Below are 14,897 nucleotides of genomic sequence, written 5' to 3'. Positions count from 1 at the left end.
TAGCACTCTGCAATGAATACTCTATAAATAATTACTCAAGTTTTGTTTTCGGGCGTTATTGAATTTGAAATGCTGCACTAATGCTCGTCCCTTGAGGCTTTTTTGGTGTTATGGCTGTGACACTGCCGACGCTTTCATTAAACCAATCAAAGGAGCTTCTGTTTGAGGACACGGGCAAACACATGTGGCCTACAGTAGTTGAAGTTTTTATTTGGCACACTATGAGTGTCAAATTCTTTGTAAACATGAAAAGCAGTTAATCGGGTCATACATGTACAGTAAACATTTTTGCAATTAATAATTATTTTCCTGTGCAAGAATTTTACTTCATTTTAGAAATCATAGATTTGAACAAATACCTGACCAAATCAGTTATTGTCAATGTTATCTTTAATCTTTGACAACACACGTTATAAATAACAGCTCATTGTTTTTTCTAAGCTGTTTTAAATTATAATAAAGGCGGGGTCATAGTGTTTACATAGTGCTCGCAGGACAGTGCAGGAGACAGAATTTTTGTAACTCTATAACTTTTAAATTAAAAATGCGACAACATAATAGAGTTTTGTAGAAACTATACTCTACTCATTGTCTGACAACAAAAAGCATGACTATTATCCACATATTCAGTTAAGTGACTCCATACTGGAATCTACTGTTTACACAGACACAAACAAGATACCTTTATACAGAAAAATATACCACAAAATCAGCACACTATAATAACAAACGAGAGCAAATATATTAAAGATCTGAAATAACATATTTACAATGAGAGAGGGAAAACATTTTTTTGTTTAGACACAATTAGGACACCGGTTTGGTTTCCGTTTTCACCAACAAAGGACTCTTCAGTAGGGGACCCCAAACTGAAGTAAACAATGATAAACAGGCAAGCTGTTAGACAGCATAACAGCATCATAATACAACATTTTGTAATATATCCTCAATTAGGAACATCATCTTTGTAGAATATATTTAATAGGAGATCCAATGTATGAAGTCAAGGTTTTTTTTCTTCTTTTTTTCTTTGTGTACAATAAGGCCTGAGTCCTAATATTTTTAGATCACAACTACTAAGATAAAGTAAACAAACATATTTTGGCCATGCATGTGCTTAGTTTGAAGTTCAAGAGCAAGCAAAACAGCAGTTGAAGGAGAGTTATGGTTGTCATTGGGTCAGGTACATCTAATGGAGTGAGCTGGTAAATAACTTTCTATTTCTCCTTGAGGAAACATGAATTTCACAGTGTAAACAAACATGGGAAAACCGGACTATTTCCTGAAGCAAATACAGCATATAAGACATTTACATCAGTGAACAAGGCAATATGTTTGGAGCTTGAGCTCCGAGGGACTTGTTCTGGTCCACTGTCTTCATTTGTGAAAAGGTCACATTTCCCAAGTGCCTGAATGTCCTTCCCTTAACCACACATGGCAAGATGAATGTTTTAACCCGTCTGCATTCTTGCAGTAAGTCACAGAGCCGGGGCTTATCTGTTGGGTCAGAGGTCAACTCCTTTGACCAGGGCAGCCTCCAGGGTAATGGTAAACTCGTTGAGTGTGTGCAGGATGCGGGACAGGGAGTGTACAGCAGCTCGGTCCCGCAACAGTGCGCCGTCCTCGTATGTCCTCGCTGTCAGGGGACACTCAGCCAGCAGGGGGAGCCACCAGGAGAGAAGCCGGTCCCTGCCACGAGGAACAGGTCAGTGGTCAATTACAGTCCCATAAAGGCCTGGTGAGGTGAGTCAGCTGACTACGTGACAGAGTCACGCATGTAGCTTTCAACCGCAAGAAACAATCATTCAGCGTTCATTCAACATCAGTCCACAGCTCGACAAGACAAGAAGTCATATCGTTACGGTTACAAGCATCGCACACAAAATAGACCCCAAAGTATATCAATAAACCATTCTTACGGTTTTAAAGCCGTTTACTTTAATTGAGAGAGAATAAGAAAAAATGGTCGAATGGATAAAAACCCACCTAGATTTTATTAAGACCAATTTATATTGTTGATGGAGAAACATGCAAAATTAAATGTTTTTTTTATCATCATTAAAGTAATGAGGAAACTATTTTCAAACGGAATGCATATTTCATTTGAAGCATCAGTCCAATCACAAAGCTCTGCTTGCGGGATGCAAATGGTGACCACTTACCTGACTCCTAAGCAGACGAACAGCTGAAACTTTCCCTCTTTTCCAATGTTTCGTGACGTGCCATTGATGGCATTGACATAGTGACACAGTAAGTCGCAAGGGGGATCCTTGATCAGCATTGACCCGTGCATGTCACCCATTTGGTCAGCTGTCTCCATGGAAACCACTGCCTTTTCTATAGGAAACAGTTAGCCATATTGTCAGTTCATACCGTATTAATATGCAGATAATTAGAGGGAAATAGGTTGTAGAAGACCAACACTGGGGATGGAAGATGTAACACAGTAATCATGCTTTATTGCATGCAATTTGATATGTTAAATGTATGGTCATTACCGCTTGATGAGGACATTGACAAGAAGTAAAACATTGCTTTTAATGCACTCACACACATCACTTACCAACAAAGTCCCAAACAAATACATTCCTCTGGAAAAGACGGTTCGATTTGAGCCCGTGCAGGAGGAACTTCTCCAAGGAAAGCACCAGACTGCCTTCACCACACAACAAGACTGTCAGGTTTCCCCTCTGGAATGAGAGAAATGGCAGTTAATAGAGGTATTGAAAGAAAAAGTCTCATCTCGCACCTTCAGTAAATCCCCACGTATGCAGTTTTCCCCAAATTCTCCACAGAAGAAAACTATTTGTTCATTTTTTATTTCAAAATAAATGTATTTCTATACAAAGAGGAAGCAAACAGAGCAGATGCTGTACACTGAAGATGTTATTTCGATGAATAGGAGGCCCATTAGAGAAAAATGAAAGTGATCCATCAAGTCTCTTCAGCGCTGTTAACTTGCAATGCTGATGAAAAAGGATAGTCTGATACACAAACACAACAAATGATGCGTGGGCTGGAGACGTCGGGGTAACAAACCAATGCTAGATAAAAATAAAACGAGCAGGGGATTGATAGCATAGCACATTCCTTATTAAATCAAATTTTATTTTATTATTATTATTATTATAATCATTTTTTGCTTATTCCGCCAACATGTTAAAACTATAAAAGTAGTTACACATACCTCTTGTTCAGGTTTGTGAAAGTGTTTGACAAGGTTATTTGCTGCTTCCCTCATGTCCTCATGTACTTCAGCAGACAGTATTCCTGACAATATAAAACAAAGAGACGTTACCAAGGGAAACACGAGGATAATTGATGATTTACGTAAGGGGAAGTGAGCACGAGCTAAACAGAAAGGCGACCCGGGAGCAGAATCTGTTATTGTACCAACAAGCAGGTCAACCATTGTACCGAAGAATGTGTTCTTTGTCACTACGTACTGGTTCGGCTGCCAAGCGATCCCAGCACGGCCCGCACACTCTGAGAGGGAGAGGCCGGCTCCGGAGGCGTCCCCGTCCACCTTGCCGCGTCCTCTTCCCCTCCGGGTAACACCAGCTGGCCGATGAGAACCCTCTCCAAGCTGTCGTCGCCCACGCCTTTCCCCAGCCATCGGCCACACGGGAACCTGAGGGGAAAGAAGAAGGGTTCTAACATCATCGAACTTCAAAACATTCATTGTGCCGCCACATCGTGTTGTGTAGTGGGTGTGTATGGTTAATAGTTCTAAAGATGTTTGGATAACTGACAACAATTTTCAAAGGTGATACTCATTGGACTGATTTGCTTTACAGCAGGCCGCAGAGGACATTAGTTTATGACTTTATGGTATTAAATGAACTCGCAAAGATTGTCATTGCAGTATATAAGGAGGCTCAGACGTTCAATACTTGAGTCAATATGTTGAATTGTGTCTTTACCGGACGGGCAGATCTTTTCCCCAAACACACTTAGCCGCTATGATTGAAGGTCAACTCGAGTGTTAATTGATGCCACCGGGGTCAAAATAAGAGGCTTACTTGTAGGTGTGACCGGTGACCTCATTATAGACCATCACACTGTCGATCAAACACTTGGCCAGCAGGCCAGAGTTCTCCTGTCCCAGTTGCAGCGTGCTCAGCCTGCCCAGGTTCTTGCACTGAAAGCGAAGCACAAAGCGCCGTGAGTCTTTTCTCTGTGTGTGTCTCTGCATGACACTATGTTTACCGTATTGCTGCAGAGTGTACACAAACCTGGAAGAAAATCTCTTGTGTATTCTTCGGGATCTGTCTAACACCTGAATCCCCTAGTTCTCCCGACACACACACCCAAGGGTCAACTGTTGCCATTGCAATACTCAGCTTCTTCATGGGTATTATGACGACACGGTATGGAATACCTGGAGAACCACGAGAGAGATTTCATTCACTTACATCTCACAATACTCACAGCAACAGAAAAAGGATTTTTACAGCACGGGGGACATTTTAATGCCTCGTTTGTCTAAAGGGTCCAAGTGAAGCAAGTGGAAACTGTGTGATTGAAGTATATAGGGTCCTTATATATGTGCCAATAAATTCTAACATTGTTTTGGTGAGGTTTACTTACTGATGGAGGTGAAGACGTGTGTGAAGCATAAGTAGTCCACAGTGTTGAGAGAGAGCAGGTGGAACAGAAACTGCTCCCTTTCTTCCTCACAGAGCAGGAATGCATGAGGTTTATAAATCTGCCTGTTGGGAGAGAAAGCAACACACTATAAATTACTCCCAGAAACAATGGCCTTCTGTCTGCTTGTCATTAAGGTCAATTATAAGTGAGTTCTGACCTGAGCAGCTCCTGGTTTGCAAGTAGCTCTTTGAGGTGCTGGGACAGCATTTTCTTCTCCAGAGCCAGATGGATCCAGGCACGAGCCTGACCCACCTCAGACATACCCTCCGCCATGGTCTGGATAAACCTGGAATAAAACCAGATAAGTGAGAAAAAGAAGCTTTTTCCCACGGCATTGCATCTAATGATTCTTGGTCTGCAACCAAGACATCAGTTATTTTTTCATCTCCATTTTATAAATGGTGCACCACCCTTTCTAACACTAAAGCATGTTTGCTTTGGTTACCTCGTATCCTGTAATAGCGATCCTCTCAGAAGCAGAGTGCCAACATCGAACGTTCCCTGGTCAAAACCATTAGACCCTAAATAGACAATAGAGTTAAACGCCTCTGACAATCCAACTCTTAGCTCACTGGTTTTATGCAAACCCCCCCCCCAAAAAACAGCAAGATTGTCCCCCGACCTGGAGACTCAGCCGGTATCTCCGTCTTCACCCGGGCCGCCTGATAGTGAAGCAGGTGGGACCAAAGAGCGGACTTCCCCTGTTCACGAATACACAGTCAATATTCAACCTGCTCATACAGTCGCCTCTTTGTGGTCCTGTGCATGATGTGGCAACAAACATGTTTTTTTTGTTTTTTTGTTAATCTGAGCTGATAAGGCGTGTGAAATATGTGCCTGACCTGTTTGAGCTGCAGACCGTGGCCCCAGGTTCTCTCCAGTAGGTCACACAGGCCGTGGATGAGTGTGTTTTCCTGCAGGCCCATGATGTTGGTTTCTCCCCGACCCAGTTCCACGCTCTCCTTCCCCATCCTCTCCATCAACATCCGTTTGGTCTGTAAAGCCAGAGAGCCGGTTTGTGGTATTAACCTTGAGAAAGTGAATAAATCAGTGACATCGGGGCCTCCGTCGCCACGCAGATAGAGCTCTGACCTTCAGTCGACACTCGCTGAGCAGCCCGTCGACAAACTCCCGGTGAGTCCGAGTGACCGCTTGAGGCGACGAATCGAGTAGCTTCGCCTGGCGAAGGTTCTTCCTGGCAAACGTGTACTTCTGTCGAACCAAACAACAGGTAATATATCAGACGCAGGCTTCCTATGGTGTGTGTCTGTGTGCGTGGGTGTGCGTCAGAGTACCGGTCTGTAGTCATTGTCCACCGCTGGGTTTTCAGTCACAGTTGATCTCTTGAGGTCAGTCCTGCGAGATGCTGTGACACGTCCAGACCACCTGTTTACCCAGATAAGACCAAAAATAAATTCACAATTCAGTTTATTGGGATTTGTTTGTATATATAAAATAAATCCATTTTTCTACTGTGTGTGAATGAACTAAATCTAACTATCAACTGTGACTAATGAATGTACAAAAAGATAAGCATCACACAATTGAATAATCCAATCTGGATGACTAACCACAACCTAAAACATGTGCATATATTGGTTTAATCACAAATATTCTTCACAGATCAGTTGAGCTGAGGTTGGGAATTACTCTTGTTACTGAATAACAGTAGAAAAAGGGCTCACTTGTTGGTGTTTTGTCCTTGAGCCAGCACGTCAGCCTGCAGCTTGGGGAAGTAGCCCGGATGGTGACGGCCCTGTCCGATCCTCATGTCCAGCAGGTGGGGGTGTATGGCAGTGTGGTCAGCCTTCAGCAGCCTGCGCTCGATTACCTGAGCTGCAGAGACAAACCCAAATCGAAGGTTTGGGGTCCGACGGGGATAAATAACTCATGACGAGTCTTGGTGATAACGATAAAGTGGCCACATCTTCTATCTTCTATGGATTATTTTAATTTAGTTAAACAGTGTACAACAGCCAGATTCAGATGCAAACATCCTGTCAATGAGGTTAGCAGAATATTAGCAGAATATTTACTTGAATATACTTTAATTCATCTTGTTTTGGTGATGAACATCGTCACAGTACCTGATTCAAAGACTGTGGTGCATTTCCTGTAGCGACAGTTACGGGAGTCCTCTTCGTCTGTGTCGTAGAGTTGTTGCGTCTCCAGGCGGCTGTCAAACAGCTGCTGCAGTGGTTCTCTCTCCGCCCAGCGCGATATCACTTTCCCATCGACGAAGGAAGAAAACATGGATGTCTCCAGGAACCGGGACAAGAAGTGCAGGTGTGTCCCAGGCTGAACTGACAGAAAGGAACCCTGAAACATTGATGAGCACAAAGACAACATGGACAGTTTGATGAGGGGCCCGTCACAAAGTAGTCCAAAAACACATCTTAGTGAGAGAGACAGTAGTTTTATGTGTCTGTGCATTAACAGTACCTTGTCAAAGCTGAATGTTGCCTCTCGGTTGCTCAACCAGGAGTCCAAGTCCAGAGCGCTGTGGATGACAAACTCCTCATACCGGCCAAACAGGGCAGTAAAACGTCCCGCAAACACCTCCCTCAGCTGAATGTTTAGCTTTGCAGCCTTTAACTCTTCCTCCTCCTCCTTCTCCAACACGTGTCCCAGCGTCTTCCCTCCGTCGGACGTCTTTTCTCCTCCGCACCGGCGCGCCAGAGCCTGCAGCCTCTCCAGCACCTCCAGCTCCTCACCTCCCAGGTTCCCGTTCCTCCTGTCCTCCATCAGATCCTCCAGCACAAGGCTGCTGAGGCGAGGGGAGGCGGCGGCGGCGGCGGCTGTGGGCGCTGGGGCCGCACCGCCCCGTGGAGGGAGCCCGAAACGCAGCAGTACCTCACTCAACTCCTGGATCAAGTCAACCTGGTCTGGAAACACGGGGAGGTCCTCGGGGGCCTCGACGCAGCCGCTGTCAATGTCCACGAAGCACAGATTTGCCTTTGAAGCAGGAAAAAAAAAACCTTTTCAACCGGTTTCTGCATCAGATAATCATAACAGGTTTAACCAATCCCAATGCAGTGGCTGAGCTCTAACATCCGATCAAGATCTGATTACTTTCCATTAATAGAATCTTGGCATTTCACTGCAATTAATTTCTTTGGGGATATTAGCAATTGAAGGATTATCTAATAAATACTGTTATCGCTGCAATACGGGAATAGTGGAAACCTTCAATGTCAGGCTTTCACTCTGGCAAAGAAATCAGAAATGCGTGCCAAGTGCCAAGTTCCAGATTTTGCCAATAAAGCTGCTGAGCAATGAAGTCCGGAAGTTTGTGAGAAAGACAAGCACTGATTTAAAAATACTGCTTCTATAAGCAGCGGTGGAGCACAGCGCACTCAGCAGCAACGCAACCTTCAACAGTGACCTCGGGCAGTCAGTTTACATCCTCAAGTTGATGCAATGTAGAGCGCACACTGTGCACCTTCATCCTCGTAGTTGATGTCTTCACCTCTTGATTATGTTTTGTCATCATCACTGTCATTCTGTTTGCATTCAATTTTTTTTCCTGGGTGTCAATAATGAATATGCCAATGTTACCAGTCTTTTGAGCATTTGGACGCTTAGATTAAGAAAAATCCAACTAAATGCTCAACATTTCATCATCTTTTGCAATTTACCCCCTAAAGTGGAGATCCCTAATCATCGTTAATTATTCAGTGAGTCTCATTGTTCTGGATCTCTCATGCTCTGCATTAATGCTTTCATCAACCCCTCTGGGTGTCTTTCAACTCCTCCTTTCTTGGTCAGCGCGACTTCAAAGAGACTGAAGAGATGCATGTGTGTCGGGGGGGAGGTGGTGTGAAGCTCTGAAGTGTTGTCCTGAAATCTTTACTGTCATGCTGACACAAGAAACTACGCTTGTGTACCTCGTGTGGCAGGTGGAGTGCGGATCGCTGAGTTCCATCTCTGCGCTGGATGCCTATCAGGAACGGCACAGGAGCATCCAGGAGGTGATGTAGCGGTGCTGAAACAATGGGCAGGTAGATGTGTTGCCACTGGAATGGGAATAGCAAAGTGGTGATGCCCTCTGCCACTGTCATCAAACGTTGGTAGTCTGAGGTGATGAGAAAGAGGAGGAAGAGACAGACGTTGTGTGAGAGAGAGAGAGAGAGAGAGAGAGAGAGAGAGAGAGAGAGAGAGAGAGAGAGAGGGGGAATCAGCAAAGGAAGCACCTGTATTTTCAAATACACACCCTTAACTGTCATTTATTCAAGCTGTTTACGAGTCGCTGACACTATTTGATTAATATGTACATGCCCAATTACTTACTTATTTATTACATTAAATAAACTAAAATGTCAGTTCTTGACAGTATTTAACCTCAAACTCATCTGACCGGTTGTTCCCATAGATTGTGTCAGGTTACATGTGGCGTAGTTATATTGAAAATCGTGTTCATTTATATATTTACATGATGTTATTAACGGTATCTTGTTAAAAGGGAAAACAGCTGCTCTGCTACTGCAAAAATGTTGCAAGAACTGTCAAATGTCTTTAGGTCATAGTGCATTTAAACTGCACTATGACCGTATGCGCTAAGTGAATAGTGAGCTTACCGCGGGAGCAAAGCAGGACCTGTGTCTCCAGAAGTGCACAAGTAAGTAGTTGGACCATGTTGTCTACGCCCAGCAGTGAGAACGCCTCCCCAAGCGGATACTCGGCCAGCGGAAGCTCGCCCGGGCCGGGCCGCTGGCACACGATGGGCCCCTGCACCCCGTGAAACCTCAGTGACCGACCCGGAGGGGGCAGGGGCACCTCGTAGAGGATGTTATGGATGTAGCTCTCCAGCGGGAGGGGAGGGGCCGTGTGAGACGTCACCGCCTGGTGCAGCTGAGACAGAAACTCTCGAGCGGCTTGAAGGAAGGGGAGCGGCGTGAGGAGGCAGAGCGCCTTGGACACGTACAGAGTGTCCCGAGCCGGATCAAAGGAGCCCGCGCAGCCCAGGCAAGCGGACGCCAGAGATTCGCCGTCCGACTCGTCCAAGCTGCTCACTAGCGAGTCCATGCTGGAGGTGGACGGCGAGGATGCAGATGAAGACGAGGACGACGGCGAGGAGGCAGATGAAGCTGAGTGGTGCTCCACGTGGTGCATCTGGCAGAGGACCTGCATGGCAGTGATGATCTGAGCACTCGTCACCTCCTCGTAGAAGGTGTGGACAAAGCCGTAGGAACGCGCGCCGTCGTCAAAAGACATCGCGAACGAGTGAAACTGAGGGTCGAGCTTGTCAGTGCGTGTGCGGAAGGAGAGACCCCTCGGCATGCAGAGCTGGAAGGAGAAAACAGAGAGCAAAAGACGAAAGAGAGGTTAAAGTGTCAAATGTAGTCCTTAATAACGACGTCAGTTAGTGGGAAAGAAAAAGGGCGTTTATGTCCAAGACCTTACCATGTTGACGGCATCTCTGTTGAAGGGGTTTCTGTCTGCGCTTTCGGGGTAATGCACCAGAACCTTGGACTTGAACGAACGTCCAATGGGGCTCTGCTGAAAGCCCTCCCCTGAAAGACAGGCGCAGAGAAAAAGAGCGTTACTGAAATATATGACATTGGTACAGACTGGTCTTTGACCTCTGTGTCTGCTGAGGCAGGCGGCATTGCACAATGTGAAGGACAAAACAGAGGACGTCACAAGAGGACAGCAGCTAGTATTTATGGTAACAACCTTGTCTGACACAGGCTGGAAAAAAAACAACAAAGGTTCATCTGTTTTTGACAGCAAGGTCCATTTTGCAGCAAAAAGGGAAAGCACCCTTCATCCCTGACCCTCTGCAGAAGGAAACTCTCTTGCTTGAAGATAAAAATATGCTGCTTTTTGATATTTCTCTGTGCTCAGGCTCCAGATGAAGGAGGAGAGATACTTATATAACAGTTACATGTGCATGGGAGGGTTTGAATGTGCAGCGTATACACGGAAAGTCACGATGCACAGATTTGATGCGTTGCCCCATCTGGCTCCCGTTTGTCGTCTCTCAAGCTCCTGGCTCCGGTTACATACAGCGCTATGCGAGTTTCAGCAGAGGGAAGAGGAGCTGCTGAAGATAGAAATAAAGAATGTGTGCGTGCGTCTCATTCAGTGTGTGTAACGGACTGACGGTAGTGAATGAGGTGCTTTCATTATTCATACACTTTCTGAAGGGGATGCCCTTGAACAGTACTCTGTATTCCTCGTTTTTCCTGATCCACCACTAATTCTCCCAGTTGATTTTCGGCTTCAACCAACATCGCCATGAGAAGAAAGACAGATGCAATTAGAAACCTTCTCTTTTCAGCTTTGACACACTGCCTACAAGATGACGCACAGCCCCCATAGCTGCGCCACAGGAGTAAAGAGCACCACTTCAAGTTAAACTGGTAGGTGGGGGACAGAAGCTAATGGATCACAGTGAAAAGAGGGAGAGTCAATGTTCTTTGCTAAGGATACAAATTGGTGCCGGCGCTGGGAAGCGGCATCAAGCGCCCAGTTGCCACGGTAGCACTTTTGGCCTCGAAGATAACCGCGCAGACAAAGCCCGACGGCCTTTTACGTCACCCCGAGTTTCATCAGCCGACCAAATTAAGAGCCACAGTCCTCCTGACACAGGCTCCCACCAAAGCGGGTGTGCAGACCACATTCATGAGGGAGGGGGGAGGTTTGTTTTAGTGTTTGAATAAAAGCTTAAATGTCTGTTTCACTAGGCTGTAATTAACATGTTTTCTCCTTTCACCACATTAACACATACAGAGAATAAGCTATGTATGAGCTCATGCATTGTAGAATATTTGATATCATTAAGAATATTTTCTTTCATAATGATTAAACTCCAACAATTATTTTCTTGATTAGACATTTTGTCCATAACATTTTAGAAAATTCTGACAACCGCTACTTCAAATCCGCTCATCCTTCATAAAGGGTCGCGGAGGGGCTGCAGTCAATCCCAGCTGACATCGGGGCGAGAGACAGGGTACTTTCTTAAAGTAGCCTTTCTTAAAGTAGCCTGTTATGTCGGACTAAGAGGCCAGGAGCACAAATGTAATTATTTTCTGTCATATAAAGTAATTCAGAGAAAATCAGCAGATCCTCACAATTGAGATACTGAAACTAGTTTAGCATGTTTAGCTCGAATGCATTCGCGGTTTAGACATGAATCACAAAGATTTATGTCGACGCGTGGCTCCCCAAAATCAGGCACGCTTAATTGGGATGATTAAAGAGCCGTAGACGTCCGTCCTGTTCACCAAATGATTGACCCCCTATGTCCCATTTTTCACATGATCACATGATCACATGAGAAGATGAAGAATGGCAGCAAATGACAATTGGCACTGACAGAGAATTTTGCCTTTCTGGCTCAAACTGTTCAAATCACTTTGTCTTTGCGTTACATTTGTCTGTCCACTGGAGGTCTAATCATTGCCATAGAACAAGAAAGACTCATTTCTCTCTTCACCTCAGCCTGAGACACAGACGTGGTGCTGCGCTCGTATAAATAACGGATAAAAGAATTGACTGCCTGAAAATAAACTGATTTTTGCCTATATTAAGACTACAAAACATTATACATCTTTGCAATCAGTTCAACATTATGATGCAGCTTTCAATTGTTGGGTCAGGGAGTTCTCTCTCTCCAGTGATGTCATACACCCCCCCCCCGTGACAGTCGAGGGATGAGGCCTCCGCCATCCGGCGACGTCACGTGACGTTTCGATTAGGCCGCAGAAAACACAGTGGCATCTATTGAGAAGCCAACAAGGGAAGATTGTTCCTCGGAAGGCAAACTCCAATGACACGAAAACAAACAAAAGATACTGGAAAACCTCACACGAACAAATGCTGGCGCACATGATAGAATAAACATCTCCTGCTTTATACAGATACAGCTTTATAGAAAACGGATGTAAAGTCAAACACAGAGGAATAAATCCCTTGGAAGGCGAGCGGAGCCCCCTGCTGCAGTGGGCCTGAGATGACCCGCTGTTATATAAGCAGATTGGTGAAGCTTAGATGTACTGGCCGCCAGCACTTTCACTCGCCGCAGGGGACCAGATATCAAAGTATGGTTAGTTAGAGCAGTAATTCATCTGCAGCAGAGCCCTGTTTCCCAACGTGAACAGAGCTCTGCCTAAATATATATATCTTTTTTTTTTTTTATTCCAAAAGTCATTTGGCTGAAGCAGGAAGGAACGTCGGGTTACGGCTCCATTTGAGGTTTGTTCCTGTTACAAAAGAACAACACACGGTGACTATTGTTCGCAATCCTGGAAGTGACATTCAATGTGTTGGTACACCTGCTCAGCTCTTTTTCCTTACAAAGACCAAGATGCGCACGCGCACACTCACACACACACACACACACACACACGGACCAGAACACGTGCAGACGTCACAAATGCCTCCTGGGTCAATCTGTCCTCAGCGTCAACAAATCACAGTGGGAGAAAGCGAAGCCACTTGCCGTCTCTATTTCTGACGACCAGCAGCTGAGAAGCGTTCCATCACAAAAATTCTCTGCAGCTGTCATCGCCGTGGCAACCCCCACATCCACCTACCAGCCAGCATTAATATCCTCCAACATTTGGCTTTTGGTGAGAAATGGACCTACTGTGTTAGAAACTGAAAAAAGCCCATCTCTGTTTGAGAGAAGTGAACAGATCCACCATCACGTAGATTATCACTGCTTTCATATCTTTACATCTCATCCTATTTATATCTGGGAGCTGGTTCTCACACACAGTCCTCCGGTGTTAGCTGTGAACCACAGGCTGCTCCATCTGTGCTCCAGCGTTAAAGGGCATGATATGCTGTCGTCCTCCAGTCTTCTCAACCCTTTCTGTTCCTCATCCAGGCGTAGCAGTGGGTGACTTGCAGAAACCAGCGATGATATAATCAAATTTGACCTACACTGCTTTCTTTAAATAATATGAATAAAACACATAAACCAGACCGTAAATATGTTCCCCCAAGCAGAGACAACAAGAAGGTGAGACCATATCATTTTCCTTTTAAATTATTTCTTCAGATTCACGGTAAACGGTAATTATCTTGGATTTTGTGTTTTTATTTATCTGCATTACAGGCTCCTCAAAATATACATGCATGTGCATGTTTTTGACCATTTGTTTATAAATACCAATATCCTCCCAAGAAAAGGTTATTATCTCATTATGATTATGAATAAAAAGGCTATTGGCCTGAATATCAGCTATTCTACAGAGGTCTTATGCAGATATATGATGTTGACAACAAGGCGAAAGAAAGGAAGAAAGAAATGTGGCGTCCAATCAAAACATATTCCAATAGACCCCCCCCCCCCCACACACACACACACGCTGCATTTTATTTGACATAAAACAGCAAATGTGTTGCGAAAAAGGACGACCCCGGATGTGCCTTTACATGCAATGAGTGGATTCTTTGGACCCGTCTACCTGCTGCGTCGTCCGGCTCCAAGCCCGTGTCCGTGTCCACTCCGCACTCCACGAAATAGTGGGCGAATCGGCAGGAAGCCGATCCCGCGGCCGCCGCGGTGCCGCTCATCCTCGACGCGTCGGTGTTGTGAGAGCTCCGTCTACTTCTGCTGCGCGGTGTGGGTGTTCATCGCCGATGCGGCTGATCCGAAAGGTCCCCCCTCTTCCCCCTTTCCCCTTCCCCCAATATACGCACCACCACCACCGACCCCCACACCGCGTCTCGGCCGTGCTTCCGTGTGACGACGCGCCCGCGTCCACTGTGAGACTGTGATGGAGCTCAGCGGGACGCAGCGACGGTCTCCTCGCCGCTTCAGAGTGGGAGAGAGAGAAGGGGGAGACAAAGACCGAAACGCATCATGGGACAATAATTATTTAATAAAGGCTTATTCTTAAAGGGTGTCGCCCAATTTCATCACCCACGCCCACATCATAAAAATTACAATTTGTCATAGGAATATTATGGATTCAAAAATAATACATATATTTTTTTCTTTAATATTTCTACAATAAATTGTGATTACTACTACTACTATTACTACAGTATTAACGATTTTCAAAATATGTAATGTTATCAAAACCTTAAAGGAAAGCTCATTCAAACCGTACATGTTCTATGAAGGTCAGCTTACTGCCTGTGCAAACAGCTCTGCTCGACAGTGGGCTTTTATAAAGTTGAAAATAATCAAACATCTGTTTTTAGACCTGAATCTGTCTTTTACAAAAAGTTTGAATTATAAGCTTGATGTGTGGAGTTTGAAAGAAGGGAGTTGTACTAGTCACAGG

General features: G+C 45.0%; 1 protein-coding gene across 1 annotated transcript; it reads right to left on the bottom strand.

Moving 5' to 3' along the window:
• Positions 1-193: 193 nt before the first annotated feature.
• Positions 194-14,465, bottom strand: LOC120809853 (DENN domain-containing protein 5B). The gene is made up of 21 exons (XM_040163989.2): positions 14,073-14,465; positions 10,054-10,163; positions 9,228-9,936; positions 8,538-8,725; positions 7,093-7,605; positions 6,738-6,969; positions 6,336-6,486; positions 5,946-6,036; positions 5,743-5,862; positions 5,493-5,645; positions 5,273-5,351; positions 5,096-5,171; positions 4,808-4,936; positions 4,591-4,712; positions 4,236-4,381; positions 4,023-4,141; positions 3,447-3,631; positions 3,188-3,270; positions 2,564-2,690; positions 2,163-2,337; positions 194-1,689 (listed from the first exon to the last, which is right to left on the bottom strand). Exons 1-21 carry the CDS (start codon positions 14,179-14,181, stop codon positions 1,506-1,508), a joined length of 3,801 nt encoding a protein of 1,266 aa, XP_040019923.2. The 5' UTR covers positions 14,182-14,465; the 3' UTR covers positions 194-1,505.
• Between the last annotated feature and the right edge of the window lie 432 nt (positions 14,466-14,897).

The sequence above is a fragment of the Gasterosteus aculeatus genome, chromosome X (assembly GCF_964276395.1).
Source record: "Gasterosteus aculeatus chromosome X, fGasAcu3.hap1.1, whole genome shotgun sequence".
NCBI classification, from domain to species: domain Eukaryota; kingdom Metazoa; phylum Chordata; class Actinopteri; order Perciformes; family Gasterosteidae; genus Gasterosteus; species Gasterosteus aculeatus.
The sequence above is the reverse complement of the archived record's forward strand: the minus strand, read 5'-3'. Positions and strand labels throughout refer to the sequence as shown.